This window comes from Prinia subflava, chromosome Z (genome assembly GCF_021018805.1).
Source record: "Prinia subflava isolate CZ2003 ecotype Zambia chromosome Z, Cam_Psub_1.2, whole genome shotgun sequence".
Lineage (NCBI taxonomy): Eukaryota > Metazoa > Chordata > Aves > Passeriformes > Cisticolidae > Prinia > Prinia subflava.
Genome location: NC_086283.1, coordinates 94,218,207 through 94,243,931, shown reverse-complemented (window position 1 = coordinate 94,243,931; position 25,725 = coordinate 94,218,207). Strand labels below are relative to the sequence as shown.

The 25,725-nt window shown below is 37.7% G+C and overlaps 1 protein-coding gene across 1 annotated transcript in view; it reads right to left on the bottom strand.

The window, feature by feature from the left end:
• Positions 1 to 4,940: 4,940 nt before the first annotated feature.
• The window catches only part of CWC27 (CWC27 spliceosome associated cyclophilin), a 97,212-nt gene continuing 76,427 nt past the window's right edge, over positions 4,941 to 25,725 (bottom strand). Inside the window, exons 13-14 of the mRNA XM_063422026.1 lie at positions 22,858 to 22,961; positions 4,941 to 5,367 (exon numbers count right to left, since the gene is read on the bottom strand). Coding sequence (XP_063278096.1) covers positions 5,205 to 5,367; positions 22,858 to 22,961 — 267 coding nt within the window. The 3' untranslated portion in view covers positions 4,941 to 5,204. The remainder of the gene's footprint in view (positions 5,368 to 22,857; positions 22,962 to 25,725) is intronic.

Sequence of the window (25,725 nt, the reverse complement as noted above, 5' to 3'; positions counted from 1 at the left end):
TCTCTTCCACGTGATCATCTAGGTCAAGAAGTGTAGATTTCCCACCTGTCTTCCCTATAATGAATTTTTTTTTAAATTTAGATTTGGTGATTTAGTCTTAAGAACACAGATTTTTTTCTGATGTGTTGAGGTTTAGTATTATTTTTTCCCCAGAAGGTGCAGTCTTGTTGTCTGTAATCTTCTTTCACATCTGTAAATTTAGAGTTGTTAAGGCTTGTGCTTTTTAAAAACAATTTGTTTAAGAGTAGCAGGTTATTAGTATCAACCAAATTGTGTTCTAAGAAAGGTCTTAATTTTTTTTCCCGCCAAGAAATAGCTTTCAGGCTTTTGTACTACTTTGGTGAACAATAGCAGACAACAATTGTAGGTTACAATCAGCAGATCCTCATTCTGTGGCCAGATTGGGTGCAATGCTATTTTGGTATGTGTTTCAGTAATAACAATTTTAAAAAGAAAAGATATACAGAGAAAGTGTTCAAAACATAAAAAGTTCAAATATCAATTTTAAGCCTATTCTCTGAAGCTTTGGCTTCAGGTTTTTTGCATTTGTAGTAAGTACAGAATCTACACAGGCACATAACACAATGAAATGCAGCTTCAGCTTTTGTGTGTGACTTGTCTGGTGGTTTACAGATTCTCCAGCTCAGCACTGGGAAGCCAGGAGACATACAGAGAGCTGGATAAATGCAAAAGCTATTGAAAGGCTGAGGAGGGGGAAGACATAAATTCTTTTCCTGGCCCTTGGTAATAGAGACTGACAGGGAAGGCATGATGACAAGAGACGTGGTGATGAAGTCTGGAGGCAAAACCCAATTCTTATGTGTCTGTGTGAGATGCATAAGGAAGACCTGCATAAACGTGCAGGAGTTTTTAAACACACTCTTCTAATCCGTAACTTATAAATGAAACTTGTGCTGTGTGAGCAGGTTCTTAAAAAACCAAAAGAAGTGAAAAATCGAATGGAAAACTCCATCTATGATGGATACTGAAGTGGAAGTGAAATCCTGCCAAGAAAAAGTACTGTGAAAATGAATTCAGAGGAGTATTTTGTTGTCAGAGCAGCTGAGGCACACAGGCCTGTGTGCCACCTGCCCGGGATGCCTTGCAGAGCAGACCTTATCCATCAGATAAGGAGAGCCCCCCTGTGGGTACAAGGTGTCTGTCAGTTTGAACGAGGAATTTGTGACTATCAAGTTGGAATGTGTCACATCTGCGCAGGATAACCGAAGGGAATCACTTTATGGCACTCAGCTGGGAAATAGCAAACTTCTGGTACTTGCTATACCAGTAGGGCAGGAATGTGCTATAAGATACATTCAAAAACTTTTCAGTTTACATTCCCTATGCTGTGTGTACATAATCAGGAACTTTATATAATAAAATAAATATAGCCACTATATATATGATCATTCTTTGTTACAGTGAAAGAAGTAAGTGACAGGTAAGAAGTCCCCTCATCTTCTAACAGCCTGAGTCTGTCCTCATTTAAGTAATGACAGATGCACATGTCTCTGCCAGAATGAGGCAGAGTCTGGAGCTATCCTTTCTGTCTGAAGCTGGTTTTTATGTTGCCAAAACATAATTGTGTCTTTTGCAAACTTGGTGTCCTCTAGACGAAAGCAGACAACATTGCTGTGTAGTTATTTTAACCATTATAATTCAGACAGTCTTCTGCTGGGGAAAGGAAACAGCATGGGAAAAACCTCTTCCCAAACCTGCTCATGCTGGAAGCAGCAGCTCAGGGAAAGCTACGTAATGTGGCATTGCTGACTACACCCCTAGCAGCCTAGGCATAGTGGCTATTTGACAGAAATAAACCAGGCTCTGTTGTACTTCAGGGGTTTTTTAGCTCCAAAGCAAAAAGAGCACATTGTACTAGCTGTTGGCATCACTGACAGCGTTTGAGGCAAGCCTTTAAGCCCTTCTCAAGGATCTTGCTATTACCAGATGCAGCCTAGAAGGCCCTTATCTACCCAAAATCCAGCTGGTTTGGAAATGAAAATGTTGACTTTACCAACATAATGGTATCTGCAAGGATGAAAAGATTTCCCCCACCCCTTCTTTTCAGTTAGGAAATTTTCTTACAAAATGAAAGGCTCCATTAAGGCTCATACTAAAAGAAAGGCAGGGATGACTGGAGGGACTGTCTCACAGAACATTTGTCAACACTGGGCCACTGTGTTGGTAGCAAAGCTGATGTATTGAAACTGCAGGTTAGCTGCCACTAAATATTGGTACATCTTTGGCAGATCTAAATCAAAATTCAGGCATAGTTTGGGCTTATGTGATTTTGGAGTAATGAGTAATCAAAAAAGCAGGTGGTGATGGTGGGGAAGTACAGCATACAGGGCAATTTTACACACTGACTTGTCTACAGAAATTATGACGTATCAGCATTGTGGTTTGCATCTTCAAGCTGGGCAGTTTGTGCTGATAATTAGCATTTTTAGGAAGCAAAGCTTCACAACAATGTCAAGACACTGCATTTGCATTGGTAGTGCATAGACAAATGTTCCTGGCTGTATGTTACAGCTATGTAGAGATTATGCTCATGTTTATACAGGCAGGTGCCATGGTGGCCATAAGGGTGGAACATGGGAGATGCTCATATAAAGATTTAAAAATTATAATCAGTCAAAAATCTTATTACCACGGAACAAATTATTTCTTCAGTCACAAAACCAACTGCTTGTTCCTTCAGTTTTCAGCCACTAACCTATCTCAGTATGACTGTTTCACAGAGAGGGAGACACCTGCCCTCACTGTATTCCCCACTTGATTTTCAGTATTGGCAAATGAAAGATGTAACTCTGAGCACACACATTTCACAGTCTATAAAGAACACTGCAATGCCGTACCACTCAACATTTCATGTAATTACAGCAATGACAGATGATGAATGAAATAGGTTTGAGTTGAAAAGATTCTGCCAGCCTAGCAGTATGGGAAACAGGCAGGATTGTTACTGGCAGAATGGGAGTTAGCTGTGACACTGCAAACTACTAGTTTCAGACAAGTGTTATCATTCCAACTTCTTTCTCTGAGGTTCTTACTCTTTGGTGCTGACTTTACCTGAGAATGTACTTCTGAAATAGGCTTTTCTTAGCTGTGGTCCAAATGTCTCCTAAATAAAATACAGAACTACTTTAGCTTCAGTGAAATGAATAACATTTAAGACACCTTAGCCCATTTCTAAGTGATTCTCAGTTGACTAGTTGTGATAATCTGACTTTCAGTGCACACTTACCAAGAAAATGCCAACACAGTCACTCTCTTGTTCTTGTCAGGTTTCCAATCCTGTGTATGCAAGGTCCAGACTTTTCAAACCTCTTCCAAGTGAGCAGAGTCCTAACCCCCAAGTTTAGTTTCCTCTTCGGGCTTCTTTAGTGCTTAAGACTGGGAATTGTCTAATACAGCTTATTCAGAGCTGCTGCAGGTAGTCGGCAAAAATATTCAGTTAAGAAGGGTGTTAGTCAACTTGTCCACTTACTGATTCATGCATCATACTGCAGCTTGCAGGAAAAAGATGTTATTAGAACATTTTTTTTTACCCCAGGAGCAGTAACTGTCCTGGAATTGATGCTCAAGCCTGTTTTCAGATCTAGCCCTCACTTTTCCTCATGTTCACCACCTTTTCCTCCCTCCCATCTCCACCACAATGGGGGTTTGATATGCTCATTTCCTGTAACGACTGATTTAAAATTTTCCCCACAAAGCAATGAATAGAGGTAACACCATGTGACATTAGACGTTCTTCAATTTGCCAGCAGCAGCCCAACAGGAGTGATTTAATGATGAAAAAACTTTGACTCAGTAGTTTGTGAATGGCCATGTTAAGGAATGTAACCCCTCTTAACTTCTTTACACCATGGCACAATATAATTCACTCAGCCTAAGAGGAGGATAATGACAGCTTTATACAGGATCTCACTTCACACCTCCAAGTTTTCTCCTTATCTTAAAGGTTGCACTGTGCATTAAAGCAATAGTCTGTATTAATCTAACCTCTGACATTTGGGCCATATTAACCCACCAATGCAGGTTTATGTATCTCACACTTCAAACCCTATCAAGAAATTTGGCAGTGGCAGCTTGATAAGGACACCATACCTTACTGAACTTGTTCTAAAAACAACATCAGCAAAACACTGCTCTGGTGGCGCTTTTTAATGACCTTGTTCACTCTTCTTTAGCTATTGGCCATTTGGGTAATTCATGTTCCTGTGGCACCAAGTTTGCTGTAAAGAACAAGCAATGAAAATTACTATTTACTGGTAAAAATATTAACACCCAGGGTTGTAAAATATGAGAAAAATCTATAAACTGGAAGCTTGAACTGTTCAATTTTAGATGATAGAACAGATGTTAAAAATAAGGTTATATTTTTAATGACACTGATCACATTTTCTTTTGTTTCTGTACTGGACTAATTTATAAGCCAATCTTCATTTCCTGCTACTTTATGGTGAAAACTCTACCAAAGGGATCTTTCTGGTATTGCAACAAGTGGTTTAAGCAACCATTACAGCATACTCAATTCTCTTTTTTTATTCATGTGGTATGGACAGTGAAATAATACATATAAAATGTACTATCTCAGTTTCCCCAGATGGGATCTGTACTGGAATGTGTATTTCAAAAGAAGAAGGCACTAGCCAGATTCTCAAATTAAACTTACCTTGTTTCAAGAAAGTAAAAAGCACCATTCTAAAAAGTACCGCATCATCTTCATTCTGTGTCAGACTGGCTCAGGCAGGCAAAGTTTACATGACTTTTAAAGAACAATGAAAAGAGTAAAAATTGTACTTTCATAAAATCTTATAAGGCTGCAGATGGGGTTCCCATCTCCTAACCTGACCCTCATTTAGACAAATTTTCATTATGTTGAAAACTTTTTGATTACTGTATTTTGATTAAACAAAAAATTTTGACTACTGTAATTAAAACACAGACAAAAGGCAAGTCAGCTGTTTTATTAAATAGTTCTAAAAACCTTTAGAGAGATTGAATAATGAATGCAGTGAGAGCACTTGACCGCACAACTTAAGAAACAAATGATAGCTCTGCTTCAAAACTGCATGACAGGTTCTTGAGAAATTCCTTTTCACACTTGTCCACTGGTATTTTTAGGATCAGCTTACAAAAGAGCCAGTGCTTTATTGCAGTCACTTTCCAAGGCAGCTCTGGCTAACTTTACACTCCTTTTATCTCCTTTCCTTTTTTTCTCTCATTATCTTCTTGCTTTCTTCTCTTCTCCTCTTAGTTACAGGGTTCCGTGGATCATAGATCTCAAAAGTGTCTTCATCCTGCATGCTTGCATCTTTCACCTTTCTGCTTCTGTCTTCAAACTGAAGCACATGTGACATCCTACAAAGAAAAAACTCCAACTCAGTGAAAGAATGGAAGTTACAATTTGCAGTTACAATACGCATGGCAAGATTTCTGATTTATTTTTGGGCATAGCAAAAAAGAACTGACATGGATTTCTTTTGTTGCTTTTTTTTTTTTTTTTTTTTAAATTTCTTAGAAGACCCTTATATTATAATGTGATAATTTGGTAAAGTTTTGCAAAATACAGCTAAATACATATAGAGTTGTCTCTGGATTTTATTTCACATACTAAACTCTGTTTTCTTGTCTTTTTCTATTTAGCAGGTTTTCCAAAATGTATGGGGAATTTTTCCCACGAACAGGGAGTGTTTCTCAAGTTTTCCTATTAGTCACTTTAGACACCTCTCACCAGGGTGGAGGATTTTACAAAAGTGGGGAAGAGTTTACATGGAAAACACTTAAAGTAGGTACACAGAAGATCAAAAGGGGAATCTTCACGTCCTGCTGCTCTACATTAACTTAGTTCAGATCATGGCTTTTATTCTCTGAACACCAGACTAAACAAATGCCATGTTCAATTCAATGTTTTCCTACTGTTCATTGTAAGTTTTTCCCCCATTAGATATTTCCCAATTTCAGCAGATTTCCAGTAATCTGAAAACATAACTGTTACACAACAGCGAAGTGGCACATGTGACCTCAGGGGGTTCAAGAAGGCCAAGTACTAGATCTTACACCTGGGCAACTGCTGATACCAACACACACTGGAGAAAGAAGGGATTGAAGCAGCTCTGACAAGAAGAACTTACAGGTCCTGGCGGCTGAGAGGCTGCACATGCCCCAGCCATGGGCACTGCCAGCCCAGAGAGCCAAACGTGTCCTGGGCTGCAGCCACAGCCCCGTGGGCAGCAGGGCAGGGAGGGGATTCTGCCCCTCTGCTCTGCTCTGCTCAGAGCCCACCTGCAGGGCTGCACCAGCTCTGGGGTCCAGCACAGAAGGACAGGGACCTGCTGCAGTGAGCCCAGAGGAGGACACAGAGATGGTCAGAGGGATGGAGCAGCCCTCCCGTGAGGACAAGCTGAGAGTTGGGACTGTTCAGCCTGGAGAAGAGAAGGCTCTCAGGAGATCTTAATGCAGACTTTCAGTACACAACAGGACTTACTAGATAGTGACAGACCCGTTAGCAGGGCCTGTTATTACAGGACAAAAGGTAAAGGTTTTAAATCAAAAGAACATAGATTCCGATAAGATATTTTTTAAGACAAGGGTGGTGAAACACTGGAAAAGGTTGCCCAGAGACATAGGAAATTATTTTTCAGGGCAAACTCATATGTTTAGGCAAAAACCACACTTAACCTTTGGATTTTGTGTGATCAATTTCCAAAACATCTTTGACTTTGATGGGACAATTTAAGAACTATACTGATCTGAATTTAAGCACATCAATCTTTATAGCACATCTTTGTCAACAGTCTTTGTGACAGAAAATACAGGAAAATGAGCAAGTTTCAAAAGAAAAGTCTTGTGGCCAATGAAGTACTTTATAGGTCTCTAGCAACATGTAAGACCTTGTGAACTAAACAGTTTTCAAAGAGCTTTAGTGCAAATTTTCATACATAAAGAAAGGGTGGGACAACCAGCTGTTACTGCAGATTACAATATAGTACTATTAAAGAAACCAGAAAAAATGAAAGCTATAAACCATACATGATATGCTTGAATGCTTTAGAAGATTCCTCAAAGCAAAAATTGAGAATTTTCATCACAACTGATTCCTGACATGTGTGTTTCATAAATACTTGTTGTTGTTTCCAGTGTAAAAAACTTAGGTAGTTTATAATCCTGTCCACACTACTAACACCCAAACTTATTTTTTTAGTGATCTCTACAATTCAGAATAACATAATGTACCATCAGAGTGACTCATGGTTGCATATTTGTAGTTTAATTATAAAAACATTGTCTCACAGTGGAGGGACTGAAGTAATTTATTTTAGCTAACATGCTTTCTGCATTTGTCATATTCTTCTCAACTTATTAAAGATGAGTACACATATCAAATCCCTCTGTCCTAGTCTGAATAAAATACAGGCCTAAGTGATGGAATCATTCCTTGGTGAGTGGTTTTAAAGTGTGTTATAGGAGTGTAAGTAGACGTGTAGTCACACTTAGTCCTTTCATCAACTCGGGTTCTTCCAAGAATACTACAGGGCAGGACATAACCTGCAGGATACAGCTAATAGGAATTAAAATGAAATACATCTCTAATTCTTGGGTCAGGCCATACAGTGTCCCAAGTAGTTTGCAAATTCGATGCAGTAGATTCAGACTAAGCAATATTTACTTCTCCCCAAGAACTGAAAGAAGTCATAGTCTCTGACTCTTATTCATAACTTTCCACTAAGACATTCCCAGCTGTGATTAAAAATAAGCCAACATTAAGAAACTTTTGATATTCCCAGAATCAATTTTAGATGCAGCATCTCAGAGGTAAAGCAAAATAAACACAGACTGCTGTGGAGATTTTAAGAAATATTTTGCTTCTGTGAACTTAAGCTTATTTTAGCAAATCACACATCTTCCCAGGTTGACCAGTTCTGCATCTATATGAATGGTGAATCACAGTGAGTACTGCTTTTCAAAAGCAATGAAAATTGGTGGTTTTGTAAAAGGAACATAGGAAGCATTTAATAATTATTTCTATATTAAGCATTTGAATTTAAACTAATCCTGCTCAAGTTCCTCCAACTGAAGTTTTTATTTGCATAATTTTCCAAGTACAGAGTTAGGGTGTAGTTCCACAAACACGAAGTTTCATAAGACTTTTCCTTGTTCAATTTATAGCTCTCTTCCCTTCTGCATGCTCCTGGGTTCAATGAGGAGCTGGCTGCCCAGTTATGTTTCTGCAATCACTGTGCTGAAAGCAGAAACTTCATCTCTGTATCTCTGGTCTTCAGGAACCCACTAAATTGTGCTTATCACTGACTGTTGACAGATCATTTCATATAAGAGAGATATTCAATTTTGAAGACCATTTTTCTTCAAATTGTAAAGGATGAGGGGTAGTCATTTCTACCAAGCAAAACTCAAAACAAAACCTCAGTTTTGCAGCTTAGTTTTTTTGCTATAAATTTGTAAAATAAAATAGCTTGCCAAAACTGATGACTCTGGGTTTGAAGTACCTAGTTGTGCAAGTTGCTGTCCTTAATAGAAGATACAATCACAAAATTATTTTTTTAACAGAAATGAATAGAGTAGTCTTTGCATCGATTTATTGCTGAAGAGGTTGATTTTTACCCTGACCAGATGACATCATCCCACAGGTCCTATCCCCATGTAATCGGGGAGCAGCTGCCCTGCATTTCTTTCCTTTTGTGTTACTAAAGAACACTCAGTAGCTGGCTCTTTTCTGTGCTCCAAAAATGGAATGTCTTGAAATGTCAGACTGAAATACATGAATTAATTTAAGATGGTTTCAGAGACTGCGCAGGATTTCAAAGGTACATGGACACTCTTATGGCCTAGTGATATTCTCAGATCAGCAAACAGACCAGGCTCTTTTGAACTACTCTAGTGAGATGGTACTTGTAAGAAAAGATATGATATGCTGTAATCCTCTGCCTTTGAGAAGTGTGAGCCATGCACTGGATCTGAGCCCTGTGCCAGCTGCTGACAAGTGCAGTCATGTTAAGTGCAGCATAAAGAGAAGCCCTGCAGTCCAACAGCTTTGGCCTTCCCAGAACCCCCTTTGGGAGAAACTGAAGTGGCCATCAGTGAACTGAATAATTTTGAATCTTGGCAAGACTAAGGAAGCACCACGCTTTTGCTCTACTGATGAAGCTGAAACCTCCAGGTACACTCATGCACCAGTGATTTTTATACAAATTGAAATGCAAGTGCAAAGCTGTATTGCCTAAGACCACACTTGTTTTTCAAACTGATATAACTGTTGTCTGCTACCACCTTCCTACTGCATCCTTCAACTTTCCTTGCACACCTGGCCCCACAGAGCAAACCTCCTGGTGCCTGCAGGGAAACCTGGGACATTCTCTTGCACTCAACTACATCAGCATTTTAAACAAGAAATCATCAATATGTGTGACCAAAAGTGACATCCTGCCAACTCTGTTGTAAGGGTAGTAGCTTCTGGCAGAGCAGCAGTGAATTCTTAAGCAGTTTTAGGCGGGTCCAGCACTTTGGAGGTGTCTGCATAAAACACTGCAGTTGGTGCTATACTCCTTCTTTTTGCACTAGATGCATACAAAATAAATAAAGCAATTAATCATGTTGCTATAAAATGTAGAGTACCATCATTTGAATATTATGGCTATGTTTTATCATAGTCACTGATTCTTTCCATCAGGTTGCTTAAATGAATGCAGAAGGAGTAAGTATCTGTGTCAAGAAATTCAGTGTTGTCTCTTGCATTGTATAGGCTGTCTAAAAAAATAGGACCAATATGGATCATAACTACTAGTAGTACCATTTGTTTCTGAGTTGGACATTGATGCAAGCAACAGGCTTCCTATTTTTCTCAATTTCACAGTGCATTCCATATTTAAAACAAAAACAATAATACGTACTCAAACACCACTGCTTTCTGTAAATTATATTCTACTTGATGCTGATTTTCCTTCAAATACAGTAAATGTTCAAGTGTAAGCATCAATCTTTAATGTAGGAAACGTTCTAGCACTTTCCTTCCATCATCCTCAAGATACCTGGGCAGTGGACAGAAAAGTAACTCAAGAGAACATGATGAGAAAACAGATGAGAATCCACAAATTAAAGCAAATGAGATCTCTCTCCCAAGGAAACAAAAAAAATTAGGATGTTGTGGAAGAATGAACTCACTGGCAATCTCTCCCCTCCCAGCAGAGCAGTGGGTGGCACAGGGAGAGACATTTGAGAAACACTGAGACAATTAAGAGACTACAAAAAAAATTAAGAAAGGTAAAGACTAAAAAAATATAAGAATGAGGAAAAAAACCAGAGAGGGAAAGACATATCAAAATGTAAACCAAGTGAAGAAAATTGTCAAATGACAATTAAAAAGAAGCATAAATTTTGAATCAAGGCAAGAGAACAAGAGTATGAACAAGGCAAAAAGAATGTCAATGCCATAAAACAAAGGGAATTTTGAAGGAGGAAATACATTACTAACATCTAATATTTTTCCAGTTTTCATTTGCTTCTTTTTTTTTTTTTAATTGAGATGCTTCAAGCAAAATAAGCCTCTTGGATCAGGCTGCTGTCATTACTCTTTGTATAAGTGTGTCCAAGAGCTTTACAAATAATTTTGTAGACACAATGCAGCAGGAGAGAGGAAGTATGTTTGTGTCTCTAATGAAATCTGCAACTATCACTTAAGTGCTCTGTGTAATACAACCCTTGTAAGCAAATTTCATAGCTTCTCTCTGCTCTGTCTCACCACCTAGATTTGTTTTCCTTCTTGTGTAACATAACCCATCATTCCTCTTTTCATCCAAAGGAGTCTTGTAATCCAAATCTCTCTCCCTTACAGATCATTAAAAGGAAAAACGATTTTTAACCAAGTACTTTAAGTAGGTTTTAATTCTTACTGCAATGAGGGTTGATATCCTAAATACCATGATGGACCCAGACTCAAAGATGGGTTAATCTCTCTCATTATCACAGTTTCACACAGCCATTTCTCAAAAAAGATGTTTCACAAACCAATTTCCTTGAGTACTGTTTGTCTCATTAACTCATAGCACTGCAGCTGTGCTAAATCCCTACAAAAGCCTGTACCCCTCTGTAGCATCAGGTATTTAAACCTTACACTGTATCACATTTTCACCACACCTAGTGCGCCAAACCAGGTTTTTCACTTCAACCAAGTTTATAACCAGAGAACAACAGAAACACTGAGATTGGGAAAGACCTTTTGGATCAACAGATTTGACTGTTGATCCAGCACTGCCAAGCTCACTAAATCATGTCCTGAAGTGCCACATCTACAAACTCAAATGTAGAATGGTGACTCAGCCACTTCCCTCGGTAGCCTGTTCCTATGCCTGACAATCTTTGTGGTGGAGAGAATTTTCCCCAATATCCAATCTAAACCTCCCCTGCCGCATCTTAGGGCCACATGCTCTTGTCCTATCACTTGGATAGAGTGGGACAAGAGACTGACTCACACAATACTTTCTAGAAATAATTTATAGTCATAGGTTTCTGCTGTGATTGTTACCACTAAGAGATTTCACTCTTTTTTTCTTGTACTCGTTTCCACCATTCCATATTCTTTGTTTCTCTTTCCTTGTCTCCCTTCTTAATGATGGGATATCTTTTCCCTTTTTTAAATGCTTTTATAACACCCTGCATTTTTCATGTTTGTTGTCTTGATATTTAAAAACAGAAATAAAGTTTGCTACTCAGATCTAGCAAAATCCAAATAATTAGTTATTTCACAGAAGTTTTAAATGTCCAAAAAATGCCTAGAAGAGTAGTGAGAAAATAATTATAAATACAGCTATGTGCCATATTTCAGTCCATTTCAAATGTTAAGTATTTCCATCAAATACTTACTACTTCAAAATATTGCTCCAATCCATGTTAGTGATGATACAAATTTTACACAGAAATTTTAAATTTAACTTTTGCTACAAACACCATCCCCCCTGCACTCTCCTGAGGCTAATTACAAGACTCATAAGACTCTCTTAGCTTACAATGTTTCAGCTTTCATCTGTTTGTGCTGTTTCTGGCTGGGGTAGAGTTAACTTTCTTTACAGTGGCTGATGTGGGGCTGTGCTTTGGATTTGTGCTGAACACAGGATCAATAATACCAAGATGTTTTTGTTATTGCTGAGCTGGGCTCACACAGAGCCAATGCCTGTTCTGCTTCTCCTGCTGCCACACTGATGAGGGGAAGGGCGTGCCAGGGAGGGTGGGAGGACACACAGCCAGGACTGGTGAGCCCAACTAAGATATTCCAGATATACACTGGCATCAAGCTCAGTGTATAAAGTGAGGGGAAGAAGGAGGAAAGGGAGATGTTTGCAGTGATGGATTGTGTCTTCCCAAGTTACTGTCATGCAGGATGGGCCCTGTAGATGGCTGAGCTGCCCATGGGAAGCAGTGAATGCATTCCTTGTTTCACTCTGCTTGTGTGTGGGGCTTTTGCTTTCTCTGCTGAACTGTGTGTATGTCAACCATGAGTTTTTTAGGTTTTACCCTTCTGATTCTCTCTCGACCCTGCTGGTGGGGCAGCAGGTGAGCAGCTGCCTGGGGCCAGGCTGATGGCTGGGCTAAACCACAGCAACAATAAAGGTACTACTGCTGCTCCTGCACAAAGCAAAAAATGTCCCCACAGTTAAGCAAGTAAAATTGATGAAAACTTGCTTTAAAGATACGATACAAAGTCAGCCTGTACACTTCTGTTAACTTTAACCAGCCCTTTGAATTTGTGTATTACAATTAGTGAAGGATTGAAAATTGGTTTAACCTCTCCAGAACAACCAGCAAGTTTGGGTCGTCCACAGACCAAAGAAATAATTGTTTGTATTTTCTCTTTGTTTTGGCCTACAGCATAAAATGATGAGTACAGAACTTCTGCAGATATTTCTAAAATAATACTTTTTGAGATAGTTTATTTGAATGTAATATGCTTAGTTTTATCACAAAATAATCACTGACAAAATTATAGGAAGAAACTAATAGTTTCACTAACCATGGAACCTCCAGCTTAAACAGAACCCCGAAGATACCAGTTTTTGCAAAGCTAACAACAAAATAACCTAATCTTAATGAAGACTAATGTAAGTATTGTATCAATGGATTGTTCAAGACAATAGCAAAAATCTTTTTTTCTTGAAAGAACATTTAAGCAAATAACCTTCTAAGAGAAGGGGAAATCACCTTAACCATGAAAAAGCTCACCTTATTCAGTAATGATCTGAGGGAAAATGTGGTCAGTTGTCATAGTATCTGGACAACTATGTAAAACTATGATGACTTACCTTCTCAAGTCACAAATATTTTACTACATAAAATTCAGTTATCCTATCTTGACACTGCTTCTGTTCTGTAACAATTAATATATATAATACATTTACATTACATCCTTGACCCCTTCACAAAAATGTAGTTTGATGCAAGAATTCAGATGCTTTAAATGGACAACTACTCCTGGCAGACTTCTCACTCTGAATATATCCAAATCTTACTTCTTAAATAAGTCATTCAATGAGATGAAGCTGGAGTGCTTAAAAAGGTGTGTAAACATGCAGGAAGCTTAAGCCAAGCTAATAAAGATTTAGAAGATTATTTCTTCTCTTCACTAGATTTTCTGGCAATAAAAAAGTCAAATTTCAAGACAGTAAACCTAACACTAGATATCCCTTGACTGAAGCATGGATTGTCTCTGAATTTAAGTGAAACGGTAGTCAAAACTCAGATGCTTAGTCCAAATAAGCTCAGCTATGGAGGAATTAACAAAAAATAAACAAGCCAAAACCCCTGCTTAATATGCTTTGAGCTTCTCAGACATGCTGAACAGCTAGAGGCAACCAATATACAATGTCAGCAGAAGAATGATTTGTTAATATGAATTACTGACTGAAGCACTGGGGTTGGCATTTACAGATCAAGCAAGGTCTGACCATATTCTAGCAGTACAGGGGTGAAGGTGGAGACAAAAGTGGAGGAAAAAAAGAGAAAGATTTACAGCAGAAGTTTTCTTTTCTTTCCTCCTTTAAAGGTTAGTGGCAGCACTAAAACCCAAAAAAATGCTTATTTTTTTTGCCAAATAGAAACCTCTCTTTCCAATGTGTTTCTAATACAGACCTCTGGCATTCATTTATCCTTTGTAACAATCAAGTAAGTATTTTGTCAACTTTTAAAAAATGTAGTTGAGTAAATCAATGGCCTTAGCAGGAGAGACCTAATATAGAGCCAGTTTTTCCAGACTAGTGAAGGAACGCTGGCTCAAGTCTGGGTGGGAGGAGGGGAGCAAACATGGCTTTAATCCATCTTTGTGCCTCACTGGCATAAATTACAGCAGCACTTTTTCTGTCATTCCCCAAGCCAGCGTCAGCATGTAAAACAGACTGCAGCTTAGTTTTTAGGGGTTTACTGTGTTTGTCACAGTTAAGCTTTTGCAACTCAAGCTGCAAAGAGTGGTGCTAATTTTGAGGAAGCCATGTTTCATAACACTGAATTTGAGGTTTTGTAGGGAAAAAAAATCCACATTTTATAAAATTTATATAAAATAAGGTTTATGAAAGAAATATAACCAATATTTTTGGGTGTCTATCCTGAAGAACTTCACCCTGCAAATTTCAATAGTATATGCTGCAGTAAATAGGAAATCCTGGAAATAAAATGGAACACATTATCAAATGTACATGGATTAAATATTAGCAGTGTGCATCATGATTTAATAGAAATATAGAATAAAAATAGAAATACATAATAGAAATAGTTCTTAATAGAAATTAAATATTGTAATATAAAAACAGTCTGGCTAACTTCAACATTTACCTGATTCTGAAATTGCTATTTCAATTAAACAAGCCCAAACCAATTCTAGCCTATACTCTACAACAGCAAACATTGAAAAGTGATGCCTTGATACTGTTTTAAGACCCAAATCTCTCTCTGTTACAAAAGCTTTTACTGTGAGAATGCAAGGTAAGTAAAATATTGTGTTTCCACCCCAATTGTGCTACATTTTCATGAAACTAATAAAGGAGACTTCCTTGTATTATGAACAAAAACATTTCTTAAAGAAGATAGAGACAGAGGACATAACTAATGATGATGGACAGAGAATACCATCACTCAATATACAGATCCATTTTTTGTATCTTCTGGAGTAAAATAAAACCATCTCTAAAAACTGGGTAAAAACTGTACACTCAAATTCCAGTTATTGTCCTGGCAAAAAGAACTCACCATTGCCACCCAATGTTCCCACAATATTTAAGTGGTCTTAGTGACAGTTTTCCAAAATTCAGAATTGGGAGCAGATTGCAGTATCTGACTTACATAAAGCAGCCTGCACGTTAAATGATTAGCACTGAACTGCTGTCAGTTTTTTGTCCATGGAACCAATAAATTAATAAAACCAGACCTATTCCCTTCAATTTCTGCTAAAATCAGATGATCTTATCTATGTAAAGCATCACTGTGCAAATCAAAATGACCAAGAAGAAGATATGTTTAAGAGCTTTCTAAGACACATGAGATTTTCAACAGTGCATTAAAGTATGTCATTAAATTCACTTGAATTGGTTTTAATCCTCATTATCTTACATGGGGTTTTTTACAAATAACTTAGAGGACAACAGTTTCAACAATACTAGTAATTACACAACAAGGACATGAAACCATCCATTAAGCAAGACATGAAATACCTTTTTGTTTAAAATAGAAGACTTCTACTGTCACACAGTTTTCACAACAACCTTTTGTGCAAATTGCAAGATATTTTCAGGTTTTTTTTACTTTCAACTTCGAAAAGTCTATTTTTCCTATACCTCAAATTAACCAACATTCAGAATAAGTTAGACTCAACAAAGGCAAGTAACCAGAAGAATTTTAGACTGAAAAACCATGTGAAAAACTACTACCACCTCATTCCAAAGTCCAATTTTCCTCATTCTTTTTTGTCCCACAGTGTATCTGAAAGCTGAATGGATTTATGTTATTTCAAATAAAAGGAAAGACTAAGTTTCAGAGTCTAGACATACTTCCAAAAATATTTAAGTGACTTATTTACATTTGTCGCTTAGTTACAGCTGTGACAGCACTCCACAGGGAAGGAAAAAGCTGATCTCTTCCGAAGATCAAGAAGCTTAATGTTTCAGTGTAACACCTTACATTCCACCCAGGAAACACTGCAAGTGGTTCAGTTATGCAGCACTGGCATCACGTGCTATTAATTAAATGAACCATGTAGCATGCCGGCAGTCTCAGTCAAAATCTGAAAGGCTGCAGAGTCCATTACTGAGAGCAGATAAAGGTGATGAGATCTGAATCCTGAAGAAGAAATCCTAAACTTCTAGCCAGGTGCAGAATGAAGGAAAAATTACTGGGCTTCACAGTAACACAAACTCTAAAATCAACCGGGGCTACTTGCAGCCCTGACTTGTGAACTGATGGGATTAGTAACAGACCAAACCCTTCTCCTAAGGATGATACAGATTTTGTCTGATTCCCTGATGGCAGCAATTTTAATGTACTTCACTTAATCATGTTCATCTGATATAGAACAACTTTCACATGTTAATATCTCTTTTTCTACTGAATATTGAAGATCCAACAGGATGAATCTGTCATCTTCCATGAAATCAAAACTGAAGAAGTAACAATGTGAAACCATATTTATCAGAACTCACATTACCAGTACAGAAATGGTTTTCAAGCAGGAACAGAATATTGCCTCACTGCAATGTTCATATTAGAGAATCATAGAATAGTGTGGGTTGGAATGAACCTTTAAAAGTCATCCAGTCCAACTCCATTGTCAAGGGTCAGTCATCTGCCATCCCTCTGGGCAACCTGTTCTAGTGACTCTACCCTCTGAATAAAGAATTTCTTCCTAGCATCTAATTAAAATTTCTCCTCATTTAATTTAAAATCATCACCCCTCATCCTGTCTCCATCTGCCCAAGTAAAAAGTCATGCTCCCTCTTTCTTTTAATCACCCTTTAATTACTGAAATACCTACCACCTGGTAGGTCTCTTAAGGTCTCTCCAGAGCCTTCTCTCACCCAGTCTGAACAACCCCAGCCTCCTCAGCCTTTTCTCACAGGAGAGATATTCCAGCCTCAAATCATTTTTGTGATCCTTCTCAACTCCAAAAAGTCCCTGTCCTTCTGTGCTGGACCCCAGAGCTGGTGCAGCCCTGCAGGTGGGCTCTGAGCAGAGCAGAGCAGAGGGGCAGAATCCCCTCCCTGCCCTGCTGCCCACGGGGCTGTGGCTGCAGCCCAGGACACGTTTGGCTCTCTGGGCTGGCAGTGCCCATGGCTGGGTCATGTGCAGCCTCTCAGCAGCAGCATCCCCAGGTCCTTCTGGGCAGGGCTGCTCCCAGTCTGTGCTCTTGTCTGGGATTGCCCTGGCCCAGATGCATCACCTTGGCCTCGTTGAACTTTATGACATTCACATGAACCTGCTTCTCAAGCTTGTTCTGGTGTCCCTGGATGGCATCCCATTTCTCCTTAGTGTCACCTGCACTGCTCAGATTCCTGACACCTGCAGATGTACTGAGGGTGCACTGGGTCCCACTGCCTCTGTCACTGACACAGACACCAAAGAGCATCACTCCCAAGAAGTGAATGAACAGGCAAGTCTTTTCAATCAATCAAAAAAATAACCCATCACGATTTCCTAATGTATGTGTCTTCCATGTCTGATAAGGTTCTGTAAACTTGATTGGCTTTGTGTGCAAGGTATGGTATTATAGTGGTATGGAGTGATGATCATCTTGAGTTTTCAGTTACTTGTTAAGGACAATTAAGTTTTAAATTCAAGAATGGTACTGAAGTTGATACCTGAACCTTTTTGTCCATTTTCCCTGTAGAGCTGTATAACTAATGGAGATCCTACATATATATATATGCTAAACTGACTTGTCAACTAGGTGAGTTTTCAAAAAGTAACATTTTGGGCTTTACTTACAGAAAATTCCACCAACTCAAAAGCTGTCATAGCACTAGATATAGTTCAGTATGCCAGTAAGTCTTGCAGTTTCAGGAAGTGTCCACTTGTTTTAAAAGATCAGAGAGAGAGGAGTGTATGTCGAGAATTCTGTATTTTTATAGCAGAGAAGCTGTTCCTTCCACAAAAGCCAATATTCCGTACAGGAAAGTGTAGATTTATTTCTTATATTTCACAAGCATATAAAATTCAGCTGGAGAGCCCTGTTTTTAGGAGTAGACAGCCATAGTTCAATGTCAAAGTGAAAAGTGCAACGTGTTAATGGTTGGTTAGTTCATTTCCACTTATGACCATACTGGAGAAGAATATAATTACAGATTACATAACTATATGTATAATATAAAGTTTTGAATGTTTATTGGAGTATTTACAATTCATGTGATTTTGGCAGATAGGAGTAACAGTATGAAAAATGGGATACAATTTAAAAAGTGCAGTGGCTAAATTCCAATCAGAGTCATCAATAGTATGGGTACAGGACAGAACTAAGTTCGGCACTCACTCACTAGGAAAGGATTTGTGGCATAGAAAGGATTGAAAACCAGGAATGAGAAAAACAGCAATAAAAAAAGTAATCCTTCCACTCAATACGGACAAAGACTTAGCTGAGTTCTGTATCTGGTCTCAGATTTCACATTTTGAAAGAAGTGCTTGGAACTCTCAGAATTACTTGATTGAAGGGTGTTTTACAGTACTAAGTATCACTCTTATCCTATTAGAAGAGGAACATTTTGCACAGATGTCTTGGGTTGAAAAATGTAACCAAAAATGTATATTTTATTTTCATCTGTTGAAACCTTTTTGGAGATATTGTTCTTTATCTCTTGTAAATCTAGGGTGGAGAGATGGTGGATGCCTTCTGTTAATGGGACACCTGATAACACCAGATATGGCAGTGCCCCCTTATCTCTTCCTCCACCCATCCTCCTCCGAGGGACATCACCTGTGAATGGGCCATTGAAGGCCTCTCACATGACTGATAACATCACCTCATTCCATTGGGAGATGCTCCACCCAGTGGGAGGAGCCAAAGCCTTTCCACCGGGATAAAACCTGCAATCCCAAATTCAGCCAATTTTCCACTGAATTCTTGGAGGAAGACCAGACCCATCTCACCAGCACTGGATCCTTTTTTCGACAGGATCATCTCTACTTCACAGAACAACATCTGTTACTCCAGGAGGACTCATCTGGACTGATTCCAACACCTGACAGCAGGGTGTCAGGTCGTATCTCTGACTCTGTCAGGGTTTTCTAGGACTTTTGTTTGTTTGCTTGTTTGTTTTTTTTCTGTACTACTGCATTTGCCTTTTTATATATTCCTAGTAAACAACTGTTATTCCTATTCCCATATTTTTGCCTGAAAGCTCCTAATTGCAAAATTGTAATAACTTGGAGGGAGGGGTTTTTACATTCTCCATTCCAAGGGAAACGCCAGTTTTTCTCTGACAGGTATCTACCTGTCTTTCCAAACCAAGACAACAGATTAACTGAAACAAGTTTTGAATATACTTGATTGTATCAGAATTTTTTTATCCCATTGCTGGATTCTCTCTATGAAAAATATTTTGTCCTAGTGCACGTATCTGCATCATTAGTTTCATTACCTGCAGTTGCTGTAACAGCTGCTGGAATGAAATCTGTGTTTGACTACAGTGGCAACTATTTGATATTATCACCAGAACCCTCAAGAGTCACTGCTACCTGTATGGGTATTGCATGCATGCAACTGGGTAACATAACAACATAACATTAAAAATGTTACAAATATGTGTTACAGTAAGTCCTAAACAAGAGTAGCAGCAGCGTTCTGAGTAAGTGCAGCCCGTGCAGTATTTTTTTTTTGAAATTCAGGCATATCAATTAATCCAAGTGGCAAGTATCAAGCAGATAAACTATTCCAGCTGGGTCTTCTGTTGTGACATATTTGGTTTTCATAATTTTAGCCTCTAAGTGACACCTTGCTGCCACTGGGATTGACCTCAAGTACATTTTGGGGAGAAGTTTTGGTTAAGTTTTTTAGCTAAGAATGTAAAGAAACTCTGTCAGATAATCTCTACCTACCTGCAGCACTCTATACAACCTTTAAGAAAGAGAACAATCTAGAAATGGATCTGAGTCTTTCTTATTTGGATTGTAAGTAAATAAAGAACAAATAATGATCAAATAGTACTGAGGATATGTAAACCATCACTAAGAGGAAAGTACAAGCATTAGTTCTCAATATGAAGCCTCAAGGAAAATAATGCCTGGAAGAACTCAGATGAAGAATGTCTTTCTTAAGTACTCAGATGCTGTAAAACTGCATCCACTTACTTATTGTGAGATATTTTTATTCTTTGACCCCTTCTTTGAGCAGATATCATGTTTACTATGATATTCTGGAATTCTGTAAGGGAAATTGGATTTTGATTGCTCCAGACAAATATAGATAATCATTCTCACACAGCAGTAGAGGTTGCAATAAAATGTCTCAGCAAAGATTCTGATATCCCATATTAAAACTTAGTCTTATGCATTTCTGTTCAGCACCCCTCACAACAGTTCCTCAGATGCATTCTTAGACAGTAAAATCTGGTAATAATTATCAAACACCATACATACTGTTTACAATAGAGTCATATTTCTTCATTTTTTATTGCATAAAAAGTAGAATGCTGCTGAAAAGTGCCCAAACGTCTGCTATGCGCCATGCCAATACAGCAGCTCAGCCAAATATGCAGAGAGAAGTTTGCCAAACAAAAGAAAACATAACAAATTGGTAATGGTTTCTATCTTGACAGAGAATGAAAATTATACCTCAATGTGTGGCCACTCATGGACACATAAAAATGTCTTAGAGGCAATCATTTTACCTCAGATAACACACCCTGACAGTAGAGCAAAGCATGCTGGCAGGCTTTCCCTTCCCATAAAAACATCAACCATGACCTACAAAATGGCCTGCAGGAATCATGTCATTTGTATGTATCATATATGTACATGCCATACATTAACTGTATTTCATAAAAATCAAATAACGTAAAATTACTGTCTTTTGAGAAGTAGATTGAAATTAAGAAAGAATTTTAAAATGTAAAGTCACTGTAGTTATCTCAAATATTCCTATACAACAAAGGTACTGAAAATGTAAACACAATCAAAAACATGCAATTTAACTTTCTGAGTGCTTCACACAATAATTAATAGCTTTCAGAAAATTTCATTGCTTTGTTAATGTTGTTTATAGCCAATCTGTGTAACAAATGTTTTACAATTTCCTTGGCCTCAAAGTAAATTATTTGAAAACAGACTGTCTCATCTGACCGTAAAGTTATCATGAACACTTATTGAGCTGCAAAATTAATATATTATTAGTCAATTATGTAGTTTCATATTATTCTAAGTATTTATTTTAGTGCAATTCCAAATGTAATATTGTTTTATGAACAAAAATACAACTTCATAATCTGAAATTACAGCACTTCTTCATTCAGTAGGAATTAAAGTGGATAGCATTAGGTACAATTAGGTACTGATACAATTAGGTATCAGTGGTTACTCAGAAAGAAATAGGAAAGGTATGTTTGAACTCTATAAAAGTATCTAAAAGACTGGTCATATTACTGTGACAAGAAAATATTTGAAATGAAGATCAAGTTCATAAAAAGGCCAGATAAGGGAATCTTATACTGGACATGAGAGGCTTAGACCAGATATTTGGATGTATTTCTTTACCAAGAGAGTGATCAAACACTGGACCAGGCTTCCTAGAGAGGAGATCAATGCCCTCAGCCTGTGAGTGTTCAAGAGGCATTTGGACAATGCCCTTAACAACATTCTATAGCTTTTGGCCAGCCCCGAAGCTGTCAGGAGTTGGACTATGATTGTTGTAGGTCCCTTCCAACTGAAATAGTTGCACTGTAATTCTTGGAGGACTTAGAAGCACTTTGGTAGCTCTGAAGGATCTCAAAACATCAGTGAAATCCAAGGATCCTGAAATTTATATTGTATGTTATCTCTCATGGTAAAAGAGCCTGAGGTAGGAAAAGACACAATGAAGGAAGAAAACACTGTTTGAAGAAGCAAAAAAAAATAATTTTAAGTCATCTGAAATATTGAAATACTGGTTGTCTTAAAATATTTGCCAAGAACTTTGTTAAAGTTTCTATTTTACTGGTAATTTTGCTGTAGCTCTGATGGCTTACGCACACAACTATGAAAAAAACTGTAGGCAGAGACAATCTATTTTGTTGGATCAGCTGTAGTGCTTGCCTTATAAACGAAGATGACACATCCTTACAAAACTGTTTTGTTAGGATTTCTTTTTTCCAGACATTTTATGCATTTTTGCATTATGCATATTTTTATGAGCATTTAATAGCATGCAGCGCAGAGCTTCAACATCACACCTCAAATCATACTGATTTTTATCCCTATTGATTACCTAAAGTGGGTGGTTTGCATGAAAGATGAACATGAGACAACAGGGTACACACTGATTCCTTGACGGGGAGGCATTGAGGCAGTAAATTCTGCAGTGCTTTATGAACTTCAATAATAGCCCACTGCCTTGGGGTCACACCCTACACTTCAGATGAGTCATCATATCTTCATCTCATCCATGGTTTAAACACACAGATTTAGAAGGATTTAAAACTACAGGATGCTAAATGCGATGTACTTTCATGCCTTATTTTTCAGAGTGCTAAATCAGGACCTTTTAGCTGACTCCTAATGAAACAGCTGCCTTCTCATTTGGTGTTTTCTGCTACTCAAATTTACACTTACCAGTGAGACTATGTTAGCACAGCAGGATTTCTATCGGTAATCACTGAAATCCAAACAGAAAGTACTCACCATCCCTCGTCGTTATCTACGTCAGGTTCTGAAAGCTCATTTTCAGGAGTTTCTTCAATTGCCTGGGTTAACTTTGATTTAAATCGGTCCAACAGTGCCAGTGTCTGAAATTACACATGTGGTTTTAGAGAAATTGTGTGTTTCTACACACCAATAGGCACATACAACATTTTTATTATTTTGGGGAAAAGTACACGGAGAGTGATCTTTCATACGAATGTGGAAGAAACACTTTAGAGAGGCAAGTGAGAGAGTGAGAGGTGATGGGGTTGTGAGAGAGGGACTGCACAGAGAGCACCCATGGAATGGGCAGGCAGTGCTGAGGCAACAAGAGCAAGCTGGGAGGGGCCCATCAGGTGTGAAAAAGCACTTCTCTCACCATCTAGTGAAATAAAAATGCAAATTTAAGGAACAAGTTCTTGTAGCTACTAACAGAATAACACTGCTGACAATGAATTTTACTTTTTCGACCTGCTACTGTCCTCCTTCAAAGCAACCCACTGTAAAAATTACAAACCATTCAAGCCTTGAAGACCCTTGAACTTTAACTGATATTTACATACTTTATGTTGATCATCTTTTAAATTATGTGTAGACATTGAAAAAATTCAAAGGTTTTGTCACAAATAAAATGAACCAGCTTAACTAATTCTGCAGACACAGGTTTTTTATGCTGCACACATTAAGCTCATACTCATTTAAATCTGCTATTCTGTTCTCAAATGGACATTGCTGGATCTTTCAGGGACAATGAAGTCACTAAATCTCAGATGACGCCTGAAGATCACCCCATAGTTCTTGTTTCTGATCATCTCAAATAGGAGTTTGATTATACAAAAGTCATATGCCTGAGCCTTGTGATGGTAGAGGGGGGATCTTCAAAAAAAAGCGAAGGGCATATGAATAATTTGCACAGCCCACAGGTTTTTTTTTCTGATATTTGAGACATTCCTGAAAACGAAAGCACCAGGGAGTAAGTGCCTAACTGAATTTATGTGGCGGGCTACATTTGATTTGTAGGTGATAGGTTGGCAACCTATGTTGTAAAACACCTCTGTATGGCTGTTTGGTCAAGTTTTTCAAATTTAAAAGAATAAAAACTAAACAAGAATAGAAAACAGAAATAGGAAATACCAGGAGTGTTCACTGGAATCAAATTTCCTTCTGGGAACAATCTTAACTTGAGGAGTTTCCTGGCTTTTGAATTCTTTCAAAAACATATTTTAGCACTGCCAAGGGCAGATTTTGGAGGACTTTTTTTGCATTTACTTTCTTTATTTTCTGTCTAATCTTCTGTTTAAGATGTGAGAGAGAAAAGTTTTGGGGATATTTTTGTCTGCAAATCATTCTAGTCCTATAGCTCTCCATACTACTGCAAATGAACCGGTACTTGCAACACCTGAGACAGCAAATCTTTACCTAGGTCATCAGAAGGAAACAAACAGAACCTTTTAAAATGAAACTATAACCAAAAAAGGCCACGTTCTTCATGTCTTGTCTAATTTTCTCTAGTGACAGCATTCCTGTAAATAGACCTGATTACAGAAATAATTTTGAAATATCTTAGTAGGCATTTTTGTAGTGAGTCACTAGATGCTATACTGTGCTTTGAATAACTTTATAATTTGACCCTTGTACAATAGAAGGGCTAGGACTTCCATTATCTTGTATTTTAGGGAAACATACCTTTTCTCCCTTTTCCTTAACTATTGCACTAAGGGTATAAAATGGTTTTGTGATGCAGGATCAGAATCAGGATGTAGGATCAGTTACAAAAGGGTGTGAGACTAGAAGAGGGTCTCCACAAGCGAAATGGATTACAAAAAACTTGATTAATTGTTGTTGAATAGTTGCCAGCAAGGTTATGTAAATAAAAATTAGGATCTACTAGACCATATATTCCCTATCATCTCATCTTGTTTTCTGGTGATGTCCAGTACAGGGCAGACATAAATTCATTAGACATGGTTTTAAGTTCCCTTGATCTACACTGCCAACAGAGCTTTAGTACTCTTTGATTCAAAGATAATGAGATTTTGAATGTACAAAGTTTCCATAAACTTCTTCGTTTAGAGCTAAATCAGCTTGCTGCATATATAAAGGTTTGCCAAATGCTGCTTTGAAAGTTACTAAACATCAAGTTTCCAATCTCTTCTAAATTGAACATGTGAACAGGAACATCTTCATAGCTGAACTGACATGCACTTACAAACCAATGTGTTTGATGTACAGCACAGATTTTAAGTTGATGGTATTTCCACCTCATAGGCAGTTTCATATATTCAACCATGTCAGACTTCCCTATTTTAGAAAAAGCAATTTCTTTTGTAAAGCAAACCTTATTTTGCTCATATTGCCTACTAAAGTGTACAGACATCCTAACTGATTTTGAATAATAATTTTCATTGTATTTAAAACAGCTTCTCTTTTTAAAGTATTTATAAACTATGTCTTTCATTTCCCAACAACAAGAAGTATTGATGAATTTAATATTTTAAAAGTGTAATTTAAAATGTTAAAAACCCCAGCTAGATCAAATGTCAAATATGTAAACCTCTGTCCCAGTGTTATCCTACAGCAATGAAAGCATAAGGTGAAGAAAGGCAAACTCTCACAAATGGAATCAAGGACACCCCTTCATGATCAGCATTTCCTTTCAGAAGATTTTAGAAACTAAACTGGGAGCCCTTTCAAACACACATTGCAAATTCACTTACCTGTATACCTAGGTAGTTAAAATATGTATTTTTATGAATAATAACTTTGTTTTAATTGAAAATGAAACAACAGATTTTTAAATTTTGTTTTCATACAAATGAAGAGATAAAATGAATTATGTTCATTCAAAAATGAACATAATTCATTTTC